Genomic DNA, 20651 nt, shown 5'->3' on the forward strand with positions numbered 1-20651 from the left:
TGGCTACATCTAGGGTTTGCCACGTGTCACACATCTGATTGTCCACGTCTCCCTAATCTCGACGAATATGGGTGTCAGACGTGCGCGTCGATCATGGTGCACACATGTCGTACACCTGAAAATATTTTATAAAAATTCATATCTTCCTTATATGAATCTTGTTTCTTACCCTCTTTATATTTGAGTAGCTCTCTACTAGTTCTACAACATTCCTTAAGGTTAGGTTGCCAAATTTCAACTTTTATTTTTAACTCGCATTTTATATTTTTTTGAAAATCGGATCTCCTTCATATGTACTGCTTTTATGACCCTTTTTCCTTTCAAATTCCTTATCTCTTGTAGTATTATGATTTTCATTTTAATGACTTTAGCTGATACTCATCCGATCTTTTATACCATTTTGACATTAATAGTGTTATTAACGTGGTTGATTTCTATCTTTTATAAAATTATAACTCGTCCAATAGGAGTCAGATTTTTACATCGATTATAATTAGGACCACTTTGTTGTGTATTTCCCAAATACACTAACCACTATTAAAAGTAGTATAACTTTTTGGTCACACATTTTTGACTCTTTTATTATTATCTAACCGATCATATTATTCCCAAAATATGAAATCTTTATTATCATCATTTGTTGATGTTAATCTCTAGTGACGATGGTAACATAAATTTACTAACAAATGATTCCAAAACTTTATACTTTTGGAGTTGGACGATGTGTTTCTTGTTACTATGTTTAAGACAACAATGCCATAAACATGCCATGTCTAAACCATTAGAAGAATCAATACTAAAAACATGATTTCCAAGTTTATTCACACACACAATAGTTTTATACATGCCATTACAAGGTTAAGCTTTAAAAATAATTACACGATTTTTATAAACCAAACTTGCACCATCGTTATGGTCAAACACTTAACAAGAACCTTCTATAAATAAAGCATGAAAAGAAATTGTGTTTTTTTGTCATTTATGTCGAATAACATCAATTGTTCAAATAAACCCTAACAATGTCATCAAATACAAGCTCATAAGTCCCAATCTTGGTAATAACAAATGTACACCTATTCCCCATGATCAGCTTCAGATTCCCATGCTCCGCTTTCCCTTAGTCCCTACATATCAGTACAAATGGTGAAACCACATCTTGTATCAAGGATCCAAGAATTTGAAATATTAGTGTTATTGATTTCTATAGAGTACATACCATATGTAAAGCTAGACACATTGCCCTTAGCTTCTCTCACTTCTTGTAAGTACTTGGGGTAGTTTCTCTTCTGATTTCCCTTGTAGCCAAAATGAAAGCGCACAACTTCTTTCGGATCATCAACATTAGGAGCATCAAAATTAAGTTTTCCCATTAACCCACCACTGGACTCTCCAATATGGGCTTTCTCTTTCCATTTGGGTTGAGAATAAGCCTTCCTTTTCTTACCCTTGCCTTGTTGAATAGCCATAATGGGGTACTTGAAGAACTATTTGAATGAGACTTCTTCATTCCAGATTCAATAGTTTACAATAGAATATGGAGCTCAGTCAATGTGGTTTCATTATTATTCAAGTGATAAGTTAAGATAAACTGATCATAATTGCTTGGCATGGAGTTACAAACCATATCAATGCAAAGCTCCTTTTCAACATTCACATTGAGCTTCTCAAGTATTTCTATGTGTCTCTGCATCTTTTTCAAATGAGCACATACAAATTCCCATTCTTTCAATTTGTACACCATAAGAGCCTTGGCGACTTCATAACGCTCATCTCTCACTTTCTTATGGAACATTTGAGCAAGATCTTTGTTCATTTCATAAGGCCAAGAGTCCTCATAGGACCTTTTCAGATCAGGTGCCATGGTTGCATTCATAATGCAAATGACCTTAGTGGCATCGTCAATGTGTTGTTTACGTTCAAAAATTTCCTCATGAATAGTAGTTGCTTCATCAATTTCAAGAACATAATTTTTAAGAACATACTCTTTATTCTCATAGTGAAGTGTCATCTTCAAATTACGCATCCATACCATGTAGTTTGGACCAATATGCTTGTCTTTTGACATAATTGACAATAGTGTAAAATTAAGTGTGGGTGGAGGAGGAGGATGAAGATCACCATTTTCTAACATCTAAAATAATAGATAAAGATTTTAGTTAGTTTATTCAATCCTTAATATTTTAACCCAATTTAATATCTAAGACTAGGATCCAAAAATATAATTGGAAATAGTAAGAGGGGTGTTGTAATCAAATTGTGAGTTTATTTAGGTAGGTAAACCACTTTCCTAATTCCAATCTCTATGACATTCCTAGATCTTTGGAGATTCATTAAACTATTCAATGACATATGTAATCTTAGATTATGCTCTTCGATTTGTGACTGGGTTGCCGAGAATCACAAACAAGATATGAATAACCATGCAAGCCCACATGACAACCCTGATCTCATTTATGCTCTCATATTAACGTGCCGGTTAACCACACATGCTCCATCAAAAACCATAATTTTCGAGTTGGTGCCATCAATTTATCTTTGTAGTCCCAAATTAGTATGTCAGTTAACCACACACACTCCACTAATGACTTACAAAGAAAAATTGTGTGTTTTCATGGATTAGCATAGAATTTCATATTTTTCCTAAAGTGATGAGTAGGATTTTGTAGAATGTTGTAGTACTTATACATTATACTTTTTATGTAATTATTATCATATCAAACCCTTTCGGCTAACGACCTAAACAACATAAAGAAGCAGTGAGTGAAAAGGACACTCATTCAAATGTCATTTTATAGGTTATTTCCTTATACCTCTCTTATAATGCGGCTTTGTGAACGAGGCATACTCTTGATTCGACTGACATTTATGTTTTACATATAATATTATAACTCTTATGTATGTATGTATGCATGTATGTATTTATGTGTGTGTGTGTGTATATATATATATATATATATATATATATATATATATATATATATATATAAGGGAATATTTTAAAAACTTTTGAAAATATAAGGTTTAAATTTAATTATCTTGTAACCTTTAATTTTTTTATGGACCGTCAAATCTAATCTAATTCCAACCTAACACACTTAATTTCACCTATGTCCATAAACGACACTTGAACCCTCGACCAATTTAGATTTAAACTTAGATTTAATATTTATCTTTTAACTAAACTTTTAATTAATCTATATTAAATCTTTTTAAGGATTAATCATTATCTTAATTATCTTATAATTAAAAATTTTCATTTTATTACTTCCTTAATTTTCAAATTAGGATTTCACAATTATCTAGTGTTAATGTTCAGAATTCGGTTAATTAAAATAACTATTAAGCACTAATAACTATCTTATAGTTTGAAAAAGGCAAATTAATCTCATAATTATTCTAGGAGGTTCACCACGACGTGGCAGAGGACTCACCGCATCATGGCATCGATTTCATCGGTTTTGTTTTCCATTGCCATAACATGCACTGTTAACAAAAAAATCATAAGTATTAATACCAACGATGGGTTTTCTAGGTTACAACCTAAAGATTTTCACAACAAATTTTAATCATAAACACTTATGAGTACATGCAACCTAGAAAACAATTGTATTTTATGCAGTCATAGCAACATACTTTATGAAAGTAAATCCTATGCTATGAAAATCGAAAATCATGATACAAGAAAACATACATTTTGCAATAATTGAACGATACAAACTGTTCTCTGGTAGAGCTCCTTGGAAAACTAGCTCTAATAGTATGATAGCCTCTAATGTGTCACACCCAAAACCCTTGGAAACCTTCATACCGATATTTTGGAGAGATGGGAGAAGTGAAATCCAAATTCTTCTTGTTATGGGATGAGGGATCAGTTTTCCAAGGGTAATGACCGTTTATATAGATCCAAATAACCCTAAAACCCTAGATTTGAATATTAAAACAATAAAATTTTAATCTGATTCAAATACAGTTTCCTTATCTAATTCAGGAGACTTCTAGAACTCTTCCAAGCCCTCCTCAAAATCATCCGGTATAAGAAGGATCTAGAATTGTCTTTCTTGCTAAATTATTAAGCAATTGCAATTCAAACCATTCAACATTTAATTAATTATAATTAACTCAAAATTAATTCTAATTAATTTTGATTAAATCTTAATTAATTGTTAACTATTTCTAAATAATATATTAATTATATAATATATTAATAAATCATTTATCTCTCTCTTAAAATCAATCAAAGTCATTTCGTGGTTACGAGGGCAACACAAAAAAGACTTTACTTTTATTCGCTAAAAATATACCAATTTAGTTAAGACCTTTTTTAGACACCTAATCCAACAATTTATTTTTTGATAAATTTTATATCATAATAAATGACAATTTTATTGTATAGAAAATAAATGACCTACCATCTTCTACTCTACAAGCTACACATAATAAAACTTTGGGTTATACATAGGATATATGATGTTTGATGAGGTGACGACTAAGATGACGGTAAAGGTAGCATGCACACTACCCTGTGTAGGGGTGAACAAAAACGAACCACATCTAAAAATAATCAAAACACTATGTAAACCAAACCGATGATGCGATTTTTAATTTTCCAAAAACCATAATTTTTGGTGCATTTTTGTTTTTAATTTTCCAATAACCACAAATAACCAAACTATACCAAATTCAATATATTAAATAGCTATATAAAATATTTATTACTTAGTTATTAATAATATATATATATATATATATATATATATATATATATATATATATATATATATATAATTGAGGTCATCGAAATGAATATGGTTGAAGATAATCCTCTATTTTGAACTATATTCATTTGAAACCACCATAAGCTATAAACTTATCTTATTTAACTAGTATAATTAAAAAGACTCTTTCACTTATGATACTGTCAATCAAGGTTTTTTTTTACCTTATGATATTTAATCGGTATGTATGACATAATCATATATTAGATATATATGGTTCAATCGAGGAGGGGGGGCATGTATTCATATTGAACGAGAAAGAGGAAAACACGACTTTTAAAGATGTTGATTTGTATAAGCTAAATCAATTGTTGATAGTTTTCATTAAGTTTATGTAGACATTCTTAAATGATATTATAAAGAATATTAGTTCAATGAATATATACTCTTTTGGTTATATGAAAAATCTTAAAATTGATGTTGAATGTGAGTAAATAAGAGTTTGTTCATGTCTTTTTATTGTATGCATGTATTTTTAGTTTCATGAGAAAAAAGATATAAAAGTTGTATTTATTTTTTATTGTGTTTTATAAGTAAATTATTTATCTTAAATCATATTAAGTTGGGTTTTTAATATATTAAACTTCTTTAATGTTCTATTTTTAAATCTAACTATTTAACTTTTTAAAATAATATAATTAATTTCTTCGTTAAAATGTGTTGTTTTGTGTGGCAAAACACAATCGTTTTAATGACACAAATTTCGAAATATTGATATAACATACTTAATATTCTAATTTAAATATGTATTAAATATAAAACTTAAATCAAAATGTCAACTAAAATTACAAAAGAATTTAAAGAGTTACAAAATGTTAAATTTTTTTATTAAAGTAGCTTAAAAATAGTAAATAATGACAATAATCAAAAGTAATATTAAATTAAAAATAATATTGTTATCTTATAACAAAACTACTTTTGATAATTGAGTCAATCATATTGGTCGAAATAAAAAAGTTGGTCAAATAATTTATTTTAAAATTTAATAAACATAACAACATTTAATACTAACACTAAACTAAATAATGTATGTAATTTATTAACGTATCATCTGTATATAGAGATTGAGACAATTTTATTTTAATACATGGTTATCTAAATTAATTAACATACAAATAGTTAAAAATAACGCTAAATCAAAAGTTACATTCAATTTTTATTACATGGGTGGGATTTTTTTGATATTATATATGGTTATTATAGATATTTTAAATATATAGTTGTAACATTAAAATATAGTGTTTTACATAAAACAACATATTTAAATTACATAATTAAATATATCATTTTTAAAGATAGATTAAAAATTAGAATAATAAAAAAGTTTAATATATTAAAAATTCAACTTAATGTGGTTTAAGGATAAATGATTTATTTATGAAATAAAATAAAAAAACAAATAAAACTTTCATATCATTTTTAGTTGTATCTCGTGCAATGTTTGAATCAAGGTTCTAAATAACGTAAGGCGTGACTTGGCGGCAATGTCAAGCCTCAAGTTCTTTCGAGTCTTGACGAGCCACGTTGTTTGCAAGGCGTGACTTAAGGCGGAAATTTTGTATATAATTCATATTTTTATATGTATTTTCAACTATTATTTATTTTTATACATATATATATAAGTCAAGGCGGGGTTTTGGTAAAGCTTGGCGACACATACAAGTCTTGGAGCCTTGGCGTGTCATGGCGGAGCCATGACGAGCTTTTTAGAACCTTGGTTTGGATACTCGCCTAGTATATAATATAATAACTTAAGCTATTTGTTTGGTGGTGTTTCATAATGTCTTGAACTCTTGCAAATATGGTTTGGTTGTGTGTTAACTTTTAATATAAGCTATTAAAACTTGGCGTTTAGAAGATGTTAATTGTTAAGTACTTAATTTATTAGGTTGGTAGTGTTTTAAGTTATCTTATATCTTATGGGTTTTATATTGTTAAAACTAATAGTTTTTGAACTCTTAAAACCGCAAAAGTACCAAATCAATGCAGTTAAAAAGCGCACCAAACCTGCATGGTTAAACATCGTAACTACAACCGCATAACCGCACCACTATACTATCCGCACAATTCGGTTTCTAAAATTTAATAACCACATTTATGTTAGCGATTCGGTTTTGACCAATAATTGCATCAAACCACACCACACTCACCCATAGCCCTATGTGACATGGATGAACGTGGTTGATGCCACGACTAACCACTTATCTCTATTGTTTGATGCCTCTTCATGACTTGAGGATGGTGAGCATCATCTCCTTTCTTTATGTAATGGCGTGAAAGCAATTGTTGAAAGAGATGACTACATAAGGCGTGAAGACTATATACCTCACACCCTAACAATGCAAAACCTTACAAGTAAACGGCCATAAATTACGTTCCAAAATAGATGTTAATTAACAGATAACGAGATTTCACCCTTTTGGTGTTTGAGTGCATTCAAGAATGGTTAGAAATAAGATATACCTAAAATAAGAATGGTGGGTCCCACATATCTTGTTATGGTGACAAATGTGGGACATGGTTTCGTTAGAATCAATGGCTACAAGTCAAGATGTCCCTATCTTTACACATGACTTTATTGATTGGGATTTACATGCATGACACCATTAGAATGGGGTGGATCCATGTTCTACACTCCCTCTCATGTCTCTAGGTTTTTGTTCATTTTAATTATTTGAAAAAAAAAGTGTAATTGTTTTCATGGGAATTGATGGTAAATGTTAGGGTAAATATTATAAAAGTCTTAAATTTTTAACCCATAATTGGAAAAAACCATAATATTTTTTTTATTGTTATGACCACAACTTTTTTACAGAATTATTACCCATTTAACGAGTTTTATGGTTAACTTGGTTAATCTTTTTTGCAAAATCAGTCCTAAAATATTCAAATTTAGTCCCTGAAGTTTGCAAAAAATTACTCCACATGAATTTTTAACTTTATTTTTCGTTTTTTGTATACTTTATTTATTTTCGGTTTTTGTTATAAATATATATACATTTTTATTTGCTTTTTCTATATATTTTATTTATTTTCATTTTTTAACTTTATTTTTCAATAATTTGATTTTTTTACCTTTTATACCTTTTGTTTTCTATTTTATAGTGTATATATAGAGTATATTAGAGTTATTTTTTTAGTTTTTTTTCATATTTCTTTTCGTATTATATTTTAATTTTTTCATCTTTATATTTTTTTCTTATTTGTTTTCCAATTTAATCATTAAAGAGGTGGTGTATTAAGTTTTATGCATGGAGTTTTGTACGTTATTAAGGCATAAATAGAGAAATATTCACCAGAACTTGAACTTCACATATATATATATATATATATATATATATATATATATATATATATATATATATATTTACGGATAACATTCGCATAATTAGCACAAAAGAAATGACAGTAGTAATGGTTTAGGATTGAAGAAAGGTGCATGGAGTGCACATGAAGATAAGCTTCTCAAGGATTATATTTTTTTCTTAATTGGAAAACAAATAAGAAAAAAAATAAAAAGATGAAAAAATTAAAATATAATACGAAAAGAAATATGAAAAAAACAAAAAAAAAAAAAAAAAAAAAAAAAAAAAAAAAACTCTAATATACTCTATATATACACTATAAAATAGAAAACAAAAGGTAAAAAGGTAAATAAAGCAAATTGAGGAAAAATAGTTAAAAAATGAAATAAATAAAGTATATACAAAAAAGAAAATAAAAAATGTATATATATTTATAAAAAAAAAACCGAAAATAGATAAAGTGTACAAAAAACGAAAAATAAAGTTAAAAAATCATGTGGTGTAATTTTTTGCAAACCTCAGGGACTAAATATGAACATTTTAGGATTGATTTTGCAAAAAATTTAACCAAGTTAACCATAAAACTGGTTAAGTGGGCTAGAGTAATAATTCTGTTAAAAAATTGTGGCCATAGCAATAATAGAAAAAAAATATTAGGGTTTTTTCCAACTACGAATTAAAAATTTAGGGCTTTTATAATATTAACCCTAAACGTTACATGTAAATGAAAAAAGTTTCTGATTATTTGATGAGAAAAATCAAATATGGATTGTATTATTTGAGTTTTATAAGATTCATATAAGAAGTAGTAAATTCCAGATCTAATACGAATAAACCAAATTATATTGGATTCTTGTATATAAAAATGAAATTTATTCGGTACCTTAATTAATCCTGAAAACGTGTAGCATTTATCGATCAAGTGTTTTATACTTCGATTTACCTTAATAGCAAGACATGATCCTATGAATTGATATAACAATGAATTTTAAGCTGTCGTGTGAATAAAAGGTAGGAAATAATAACATTCAACGATTAAAATGAGTGGAATTTCAAATTTTATGTACTTAATTAAATGAGTAGGAAAAGAAAAGAAACGAAGAGGGAGGTGGAGCTTTTCAACCATACGCTTCCATGGCCATGCTTCGGTTGTATTGGTAAAGACCATTGCTATAGAATAAGGAAAATTAAGATATTCATATTTTCTTGTATATTTTCCATAGACTATCTCTGTATTAAGGAAATGTGAAAATTTTAATATAATTAATGAATATCTTAACCATCATTTAGAGTGGCTAAACTTAAATAAAGAGTTTTCAAGTTCCTTACCGGTATAAGTTAAAATGAGTGTTTAGATAGCAGTTTTTTAAAAACAGCTATAAGCTGTGTGGAACCATAGATAAACCATTTTTGATAAGTTACACCCTCCTAACTTATCAAAACTCCTTATAACTTATAGTTGTTACCCCTCTACGAAACCCTTTTTGGTCATTTTGCCAAACATTAATAAATGTTTATCAACTTATAGCGTTTTGACATCATATAAATTAATCCAAAGACTTTTTTAAAACTCTGTTTTAATACTGTTATAAGTTCATAAGTTAATAAGTTCAAAAAACACTTATCATTTCAAATAAGCATTCACAAACACCCCCTAACACTTTATAGCGTTTTGACATCATATAAATTAATCCAAAGACTTTTTTCTTCCGGATGTCTATGATTTATTTTGTTTCGGTATTCACCCCTTCCAGAGATGGAATTACTATAATGTTTTTATCCTTTTTTCATAATTTATTTATTATTTGTTAATAAATAATAATTCTAGAAAATCAGTATAAACCTAGCTTGCGGTATGTTGTTTATCAAGTTGTTTTTTTCTTAAGTTACGTTTGGAAGGATTTTGAGAGGATCGTGGCCCGACAACTTGATGATCGCAATGCATGTCACGTCAATAAGTCATGACGCAACTATCTATTGGTCGCGATGCATGGACGCAATCAGCCCAATCCCTAATCTCATACCTTAGGCCCTATATAAAAACACTAACTCCTAGGGTTCATCACTTTCAACCTCCTTTTCCCCATAGAGTGAATACTAGCCATTCTAAGTGCTCTTGAATAGGTTTGAAGGTCCTTGCGCCTTTGGTATGATCATTGTAGAAGGAGGACTGAGTTTTGGTTTAAGAATGTGCATTATCCAGAGAAGATTTGTCATCTTGTTTCACTTCTAGACCCTTCGAAGGTATAGAGCTTCCACCTTTATGGCTTTTAGCTCATCAATATTGATATTATGTCCTTTTTGGTCCCTTGGATGGATGTTTTTGGAGTTAGAGCAACTCCAGAACCCTAGAAGTATGTTAAGATGATTTCTAGACTTAGGATGACAGAAAAAGAGGGCATGCATGGGGTCCCTTTTGAGCCATGAATAAGTTCTTATCCATTAAGGACCATTTATGAGTTAGATTTTGATTGGGGCATAAATCTAGACAAAGTTGGAAAGCTTATCCATTAAGTCCCTTGTGAGATTCAGATATGCAAGTTTAAGCCTTGGTTTGAGAGAATTAATTACTTAACAAGAAGGAGGTTTCTTCTTAAAAATCACGACGCAACCAAGAAGAGGTCATGACGCAAGTCTGGGAAAGGAATCACAAATGTTTTTATCGCCACATGATCGTGGCACGACCAATAGGTGGGTCACTATGCATTGACCGTTGGTTGTTGAATTTTGACATGTTTGACTTTTGTTCAAACTTTGAAGGTTTAAGTTATAGACTAAGGTTTTTCATGTGTATAACTTAGGTGGTGCATGTAGCTGATTAATTTGAGGAGTCGAGTGAGTGTGTTTTGAGCTCTTCAGATTGAAGTGAGTTTTTTTTTTTGTTTACTATTTACATCATTCTTGTATCCATTATGTGTAGGATGCATGTGTAATGCTGTGCTATGATTATATACTTAGCTAAACTAATGGAATTTTGTTGTTTTTTGTATGTGAGTGTTACATGCTTTGTATACGATGATGGTGATACTAGTGTTGTGAAAAACTATCATGAAAGTGGTCGTTGACAAATCTCACGAAAGTGGTTATGAGTACTTATCAAGAAAATGGGTTGTGGTGTCTGTAATTGTGTGCATAGTAGTAACTATGACATATATGGTATTTTGGGGAACTTACTAATATTTGTGCTTATGATTTTAAGCTAATTGTTTTTAGGTAGTTCTTCTGACAAAGGGAAGGAGCCATTGTGACTGTATCACATCCGCATCGATGATGATTTTATGATTTAGATTTCTATTAATTTTGTGATGATTTTGATACACTTTAATGATATAGTTTGGCGATGTCAAAAGAATTTGTTATCTTGGCTTTTTATCGAGAAATGGTCTTAGATGTTTGACTTATGTTTTTTAAATGAAAATTTTGTTTTGAAAAATTAGGACATTAAAAGTTGGTATCAGAGCCTTTTTTTAGGGCTGTGGATTGTAAAATCCCGACTTCCAGGTATACGATTTATTTATTGAAAGGAAAAAATCCCCTTTGAACTCGTCGAATTAATGGCCCCAACTCGACGTGCAGAAGGCTCTTGAGCCGCAAACTTTTTGGGACCAACTCGACGAGTTAGTAAAGAAGAACTCGGCGAGTTGGTAAAGAAGAACTCGACGAGTTGGCGGTTGGATGAGAAACCCTAAATTTTAGGGTTTGCACCCTATATAATCCGCTTAAGTCTTTGAGGTTGATCTCTTATCAGCCTCCCAAACCCTAATATCGACCTTGTGAGCCCTAATCTTCATTTCTTCTCATATTGTGAGTTAGTGTGGCATTTTAGAGCAAACAAGGAGAAGATTATGAAAAAGAAGTAAGGATCTAGCAAGCAAAGCCTTTGGTTTCTAGCTTGACACTCTTGTGGATTGTTGTGAGTATTCAAGACCTGCTTTTTATCTTTATGTGTAGCTATATCTCAAGTTTTTGCCATTTTCCCTCTTTATTCTTGGTTGTTGCATGCATAGGCTTCATAAAGGTTGCAACTTTATGAATCTCCAGGGTAAGATGGCCTCATAGTGGGTTAGATCTGGGTTTTTGTCAAGATTTGATGCAATGCATGGATTTTAAGACATATTGTTCCCTTTTTGGCCCATTTTGGCTTCAAGACATGTGTTGGACATGTATGTTTATAAAGCATCAATATTTGGGACATTTTTGAGGTGAGGACCTCTTCTCAAAAGGATGGGTTCCAGATCTCTAGGGATTTGGGCTTAATCGTTTAAGCCTTTGAGTTTCAAACCTTGGATAAGAGCCTTTGAGCATTTACAGTAGTCCCAAAGGATAAAGTTGGAAACTTTATCCTTTAAGACACATTTGGAGTTCAGATCTGAGCCTTAGAGTCCCTGGAATCGATGGATCCTCCGAATGTGTTTAATAGGGGGAAAACTTGTCAAGTTGTCCAGCCAACTCTACGAGTTGGCTAGGGTTTTCTCGACTTTCCGAGTTCTAAGGGAACTCAACGAGTTGCTAAGTACACTCGACAAGTTGGGTCAACATGGACTATTGACCTTGACCGTGGACCTCGACTTTGACCAAGTTTGACTTTGAGAGCATTTTGGGTATTTCAGGATTTTGATAGAAATGGTCACATGTTGGTTGTAGGCATTCGAATCAGGAGCTGAGATTTGAGATTTGGATCTTATCAGTCAGTGCTGCTTGTGAGGTGAGTTTCCTCACCATATTCATGGGTTGAAGGCACCAATGTCGGCCCTTTTTTGGATGGTTATCCTGGTTATCTTAGGATGCTAATATGCTGTTACAATATATTAGATTAGTATCCTAATAGATAGGATGATGTTATGCTTATTGATATGTATGATATGTGCTTTCCTGTTAATTGATTATGCATTTATGAATTATGTATATGTCGACATGTGTGTATGTGTGGTTGGGTTAAGGTGGCCCAACTTTGTGCTGAAGGCCAACAGAACAAGGGTGGTCCGGATAAACTATAGGCATGCGAGGCAGTCCAGTCAGGCCGAAGGAACGACGAGCGGTCCGAATAGACTGTAGGCCCTGCGAGATTGTCCAGTCATGTCGAAGGCTCGAGAGCAGTCCAGTCAGACTAAAGGCTCATATCTGCATGTTGTTGTTGATTATGTTTATGTCTTGGTATTTTGAGGAAGACTCACTAAGCTTTGGGCTTATAGTTTTTGGTTGTGTTTCAGGTACTTCAGATGATCGTGGATAGGCGAAGGCTTGATCATGCACCTCCTCGTATTTCATGTTAGGATTTCTGGGAAAAACTCTGATGTAAAACCTATTTAAAAACAATATATAATAAATGATGGTTTTTGGATTTATGTAAAAGTTTTAAAATTTTCAAAATTTTACGGATGTTACAAATTGGTATCAGAGCCTTGGTTTGAGTGAATTGGAGGAAAACTCGTGTGAATCCAGTCTCAAACTAAGGAAAAGATTTTCAAAATGATTTTCAAATGACTTTAGAAATACTAAAGGAGGATGTGATGTGTACGATCAGCCGGAGCCAGTAAGTAGACCCCAAAATTTCATGCTATTATTTGATATTGTGATATGTGAGAAGATCATGCTAGTGATAGGCTAGGGATCTACATGGCTTGCATTATAGAATTTCCTGATTATATGATGCCCTACTAGCCTCGGGCCTTTTCTTTTATGAAATTGACATCATTATTATGTTGGGTTTTGAGCACTATAACGCTCCTATGGTGCACATGCAACACTAGATGCTTTAAATCTATGTTTTTATCTAATTACACATGCATATTTTCAATTTTCCAAAGCATACATTCTTACTAGCATACAAATTGACATTTGAGCAATACAACTAGTTAGATGACTTACCTCTTAGAAGGATTTGTAGTTCTTGACTTTTGAAAGCTTGAGCACCTCAAGTGTGATGCCTCTAATGGTTCACAAACACCAATATGCAAGAGGAGGCTTGAGAGAATAAGTTACTTAGCACAAAACAATATCAAACTACTTAGAATGATGGTGTGTATGTATGTATGTTTTTGTAACCGATTTTGGTCATGAGGGTGTGCTTTTATAGTGTAGCAAATGCTAGGGTTACACCTTGTAAACCTTAATAACCTTTCATATTACTTGGGCTCCATGGATTAAACCTCCTTGGACTATCCATGGACTATCTCATTGGTTTTGCCCATCCTAAATAACCATGGATCATTAGCCCACACTATAAGAATTATTGATTTACACAATCATTCCTCATATATTTAATTAGTCTCTTTTGATCACAAAATTAATTCCAAATTAATTCTTGATCAATACTAATTAAATAATATGATTTCATATTAATATATTATACTTGTAATAAATCATAAATAACCTTATTCTCCAAAGTCCATCCTATCAAATTGCACTGGTAAAGGCAACCCAAAAGGACCATGCTATAATCGGGTCAAGTACATCCCAATTATAGTTATGGGCTTAGACACCAAATCCAACATACTATAGTTGCTTAGTCTATGCATCCTGGTTATATGTAACTAGATCTTATAGCCTGAGAATTTTTGGTTTGGCTTTATTTCCTATTCTTGTTTGATGAAGGGCTTAGGGTAGGATCATATATTCGGATGTCTATATGGTCCAGTGTTATGTATGGTTAGCATACATGAGTGCTACAGAGTTGGTTGAAGTTTCATGTATGAGTTGTGAGGGGCCAGTCGATCAGTAGTGAAATGTTTATTTTTCCTCTTAGATTGAGGACTATGCGTTCGTTTATGCTTGAGTATTATTAGGGTGTTGTGATGGTCCTTGAGACAAACACAGGTAGGTGTGGAAGGTAGTATGGGCCCGTACTATTGAAAGCACAGGACCCGTATGTGTAGCAAGGAAGTCACAACCCCTAGGGTTTCGTTGGGAGTTGGTTCCCCGTTATTTATGTGGATTATCTGATATCTTCCTGGTGTATTTTCAGTATGGTGGTTACGAGACGATTCGAGACCGGATCTGGGTCAAGACCGGGAGCTGGCAGTCAGGATGGGCCAGCATTGACAAAGGACCATGTTAGGGAGATCATCCGTGAGAAGGTGGTAGCTATAGTTTGGGGTCAGATTCTGGAGATGTTCGGGTCTATCAAGACCACGGTGATGGAGTTCTTTGATGGTCGCTACACAGCCATCGTTGAGACGGCTGCTACTGCAGCCTCTGCAGCCTTGGCGGCTGCAGGTGCTGAATTATGACGGTCTTTTCAGCATCGGGACTTCGATAATACAAAACCCCAAACTTTTGATGGAGTTCAGGACCCGATTGTGGCCATGAGGTGGCTATATGATGTGGAAGGATACTTCTTCACTTGTTCATGCCCTGTTCACCATAGGGTCAGGTGCACTTTGAACCTCTTGAGGTTCGGAGCGAAGGATTGGGGGAGACTCGTTAGAGGATCATACTCTGATGAGCAGAGGGCTGGAGTATCTTGGGATATGTTTCACACTCGCTATATTCCTCAGGTCGAGCGGGAGATGTTGGCTCAGGAGTTTTCAGACCTAAGGCAGGTATCGGAGTCGGTGATGGAAATCACCCGGATGTTTACTGAGAGGGCGATGTTTTTGCCCTGAGTTTGCTTTAGAGCATGCTCAGATGACATGTTATCTGAGCATGCTCAAAACGGACATCAGACAGTTTGTTTCTACTTGGCGGTGTGATACTTTGCTGGAGTTACGGGAGGCCTCCACGCGACGTGAGCTTGAGATTGAATTGCAGTTGAGAGAGCAGCGACAAGCCCCAGCACAGTCGCAGCCGGCGCCTAAGCGATTCAAGGCCGCCAATTCTAGGTCTGGAGGTCAGCGCGGCCACACTTTTGGGAGTACGGGAAGGTTCATGTCGGAGCATGCCGATCTGGTAATAGGTGCCACAATTGTGGCAAGGAGGGGAACTATGTGAGGGATTGCCACCAGTCCGCCCCGGTTCCGAGTATGAGCATTTGTTACCATTGTGATCAGGTTGGCCACGTGAAGGTCAACTGTCCGTTGCTCGCCGAATGTCAGCACAGGCTCCTACGTCACCTATATTCAGGATCACTGATGGGAGTCAGGGCAGGGCGGAGCCCCCGAGGGCTCGAGGTCGTGCTTTCCATCTCACTACCGAGCAGGCCAAAACAGCACCAGATGTTGTGACTAGTATGTTTCTATCCCATATCTTATTGATTATGTTTATTTAATGCTCATATGTTTATACCTATGTTAGGTACGTTCCTAGTGAACTCCTTGCTTGTTTAGTGTTGTTTGAGTCAGGTGCGAGTCGGTCTTTTGTTTCTTGGTCCTTCAGTAGAGAGTTTGCTTTGCCCATGGGGTAGTTGGAGTATTCGTTGTGAGTTTCTATCGCCAACGAACACGGGGTATCTTCTTCTTCGGTTTATCAGGGATGTGTTCTAGATATCTTCGGGGTGTCCTTTCTGATTGATTTGATTCCAATTCCTATGGGCGATGTCTATGTGATCATGGGTATGGATTGCCTGAGCCGTTTTGGTGCCATGATCGACAGCAAGGGCCAGCGAGTGGTAGTTTGAACCCCTAGTGGGGGAAAACTTGTTATTTATGGAGAGGGCACCAGATTGGGTTCAGGGTTATGTTTGTCCGCTGGGGCTCTAAAGTACATTTAGTGCGGGGGTGCAGGTTATTTGGCTTATGTAGTGGATATGCGGGTTGGAGATTAGGTCTCAGTTGTGGATGTTCTGGTTGTCATGGAATTCATTGTTGTGTTCCCAGAGGAGTTAACCAGTGTGACTTCTTAGAGGTAGTTCGAGTTCAGGATCGACCTTGTGCCAGGTGCGGCCCCTATTGCCAAGGCGTCGTACCAATTGGCACCGCCTGATATGCAGGAGCTATCATCTTAGTTGTAGGAGCTGTTACGCAAGCAGTTTATCCATCCGAGCAGTTCTCTGTGGGGAGCGCCGATTCTTTTTGTGAAAAAGAAGGATGGTTCACACCGGATGTGCATCGATTATAGGGAGCTGAACAATTTGACGGTGAAGAACCGTTATCCCCTTCCGGGGATTGATGATCTTTTTGATCAGTTGCAGCAAGCATCTTGGTTCTCTAAGGTAGATCTGTGGTCTGGGTACCATCAGGTCAGCATGATGGAGGAGTATGTAGAGAAGACCGCGTTACAAACTCATTATGGGCATTACGAGTTCGTGGTGATGCCTTTTAGGCTCACCAATGCGCCAGCAGTATTTATGGATTTGATGAATCGAGTATACAGGCCAATGCTCGATCGCTCGGTTATTCTGTTCATTGATGATATATTGGTGTATTACAAGACCAGAGAGTAGCATGAGGAGCATCTTCGCGAGCTCCTAGGGGTTTTGAAGTGAGAACGGCTTTATGCTAAGTTCTCGAAGTGCAAGTTTTGGTTGCGAGAGATTCAGTTCCTTGGACACCTCGTTAACCAGGATGAGATTTTGGTCGATCCGTCCAAAATCGAGGCGGTGATGTAGTGGGAGGTCCCGAAGTCCCCCTCGGATATCAAGAGTTTTGTGGGTTTGGCAAGGTACTACCGGAGATTGATTCGGGATTTATCCAAGATTGCAGTACCACTCACTCGTCTGACAAGGAAGGGGTGGATTTCCTATGGGGCCCAAAGCAGCAGTCAACTTTTGAGACCCTTCGGCAGAGACTTTGCGAGGCCCCATTCTTGACCCTCCCAGAGGGGATTGAGGATTTTGTGGTCTTCTGTGATGCATCCTTCACCAGTTTGGGAGCAGTCCTCATGCAGAGGGGACCAGTGTTAGTGTATGCTTCACAGCAGTTGAAGCCGCATGATACGAGATATCCCATGCACGATCTTGATTTGGGTGCGGTGGTTTTCACTCTCAAGATTTGGAGGCATTATCTTTATGGGGTCCGCGATACTATCTATACAGATCACAAGAGTTTGAGACATATCATGGATCAGCCAAACCTGAACATGAGGCAACGCAGGTGGCTGGACGTGGTCAAGGATTATGGTTGTGAGATCCTTTACCATCCGGGTAAAGCGAACATGGTAGCGAAAGCCCTGAGCTGCAAGTCGGTTGGACCTTCTGTTGAGGTGGCATGTATGAGGATATCCATGGACTCTCCACTTGTGGGTTGGATCAGGGAGGCTCGGACTAAGGGTGTCCGAGAGGAGAAGTGGAAGATTGAGAGGATCAGGGGTGAGATCACCAGATTTGTGTCGGACAACTGTGGTTTGTTGACCCGTTGTGGTCGGGTGTGGGTTCCTGTGTCTAGTGGGGTCAGACTAATATTGTTGGAGGAGGCTTATAAGTCTTGCTTTTTATCCATTCGGGGGCCACCAAGATGTATCGGGATCTGAGATTGAGTTATTGGTGGACGTACATGAAGAGAGAGATCGCTTGGTACGTTGAGAGGTGCTTGACCTGCAGGATGGTCAAGATCGAGCGTTAGAGGCCGCATGGCAAGCTGTAGCCTCTGGAGGTTCCCATGTGGAAATGAGAGCAGATTTCGATGGATTTTATCACCAAGTTTCCAAATATGGAAAGGGGTTTTGATGCTATTTGGGTCATCATGGATCGATTAACCAGGAGTGCCCGTTTTATGGCCATTCGAGAGAGTTTGTCGGCCGAGAAAATTGGCCGATGTGTATATCTGCGAGATCGTTTCTCTCCATGGGGTTCCGGTCTCTATTGTTTCAGATGGAATTTCCATGAGAAACTAGGCACGAGACTGCATTTCAGCACAACTTATCATTCGCAGACCGACGGCTAGAGTGAGTGGACCATTTAGACTCTCGAGGATATGTTACGTGTCCATGTTATTGATTTTCGTGGGATCCGTGACTCCTACCTACCTCTTGCAGAGTTCTCCTACAACAATAGTTTCCACTCCAGTATTGGCACCCCACCTTTTGAGATTATGTATGTGCGGAGATGTCGTACCCCAGTCTGTTGGGGAAAAGTTGGCCACAAGGTCATGGATCAGATCGAGGTGGTTCTGCACACTATAGAGTTGATTCAGCAGATCAGGAAGCCATTGCAGACTACTCAGAGTCGGCAGAAGAGTTATGCCAACCTGCGCCGATCTGAGTTGGAGTTTCAGGTCGGTGACATGGTGTTGTTGAAGGTCTCACCCTGAAAGGGTGTGATTTCGGTTTTCATGTTCGGCCACCAATAAAGTTTCTTGAGGTCCAGGTACATCTTGTCTGAACCGGGATGAACGGAGTATCGAGTCTTGTGAGCCTCGTTTATGACAACATCTCTGAATCCACCGAACTTTAATGTCCAGATCCAATCCATGAGATAACAAGCTCCATCATTCTTGACCTCCATATTTTTATCCATTCCTCTCAAGGATTCTTTGGAGACATTTTTAGGTTTCAAGGCTTCCAGTCTAGCCTCTTTGATGAGGGTGGATAGGTGTGAATGGATAGTTATGGTCAACGAATTTACTCGACGACCTGAGTATTCTTTTCGGCTGAGGGCATCTGCTACTACGTCATCCATATTACACATTCGTAATCATTGAGTAGCTCCACCCATCGACATTGTCTCATGTTGAGTTTCTTTTGCTCGAAGATGTTCTGGAGACTTTTGTGATCTGTGAAGATTGCACAATCTGTGCTATAAAGATAGTGTCTCCAGATTTTTAAAGCAAACACCACGACTCGTAATTCGAGGTCATTTGTGGTGTAGTTAACTTCGTGAGTCTTAAGTTGTCTCGAGGAATAGGCAATGACCTTTCCTCGTTGCATGATCACGCATCCCAAACCTTGCTTGGATGCGTCACAGTAGACCACAAAGTCATTGGTTCCTTCTGGAAGTGATAAGTTAAAAATTAACTTGAAGATCGATTAGATCTTTAAAAAAGGTAAAGTAATGAAATAGAAAATAATATGAACACAAGAATGGATCAAAGATGTCGAATGATTAAACAACAATCCTCAGCAGAGCTCGATAAAGAACTTCTACTGTAGAGGATTAAAGGGTTTACAAGAACGATAAAGAAATCTGTAAAGCTATCGTAACGCTATCCATCGTATTCTAGATCGTTTTTCAATCGTTAACCTAATATGCATGCAAGCACATTATTATATACTAAACCCTATCAGCTCACGGTTGGACAGGCCCAAACCGGAGTTACAAAACTTGGACTATTAACCGAGCCCAATAGACGCTATACAAATAAATCTGCTACCCAACAATCCCCCCCTTTGCGTCAAATTGGAGCGAGATCATTACTTCTTGCTTGGGCCAGCAGCAGCAGGAACCTTCTTCTTTACAGTCTGAAACAGACGAGAAATAAGGGCGAGGATCGTCTGTCTGAATCGGATGTACCACTGAATCATGTCGTCAAAGTATTTGATATCATCCGCTGTATTTTCTTTGCACCTGTGGATGATCCCCAGCACATGCTCAAGGCAAAGAGACATTTTTGTCCTTCACTCCTAGTGAACATGACCGAGTTTCGCCTTGGTTCAATCTTTCCCATCTTCATCTGGTTTAGATCACTGGCCGAGCCAACAGGAGAGATCTTCGGTTTCTTCTTGAAGACAGTTGCAATCTCCTGATCCATCAGGGCGACCT

The 20651-nt window shown here is 35.7% G+C and overlaps 1 protein-coding gene across 1 annotated transcript; it reads right to left on the reverse strand.

The window, feature by feature from the left end:
- Positions 1-1522: 1522 nt before the first annotated feature.
- Positions 1523-2065, reverse strand: LOC145095363 (uncharacterized). Its single transcript, XM_079033258.1, has one exon. It carries the CDS (start codon positions 2063-2065, stop codon positions 1523-1525), a length of 543 nt encoding a protein of 180 aa, XP_078889384.1.
- Positions 2066-20651: the final 18586 nt, after the last annotated feature.

This window comes from Lactuca serriola, chromosome 3, assembly GCF_051521515.1.
Source record: "Lactuca serriola cultivar US96UC23 chromosome 3, Lser_US96UC23_V15, whole genome shotgun sequence".
NCBI classification, from domain to species: Eukaryota; Viridiplantae; Streptophyta; class Magnoliopsida; order Asterales; family Asteraceae; genus Lactuca; species Lactuca serriola.

What these genes read in the sequence shown, in the direction of transcription:
- LOC145095363 (XM_079033258.1), bottom strand. Translation starts at nt 2,065, where the DNA reads ATGTCAAAAGACAAGCATATTGGTCCAAACTACATGGTATGGATGCGT.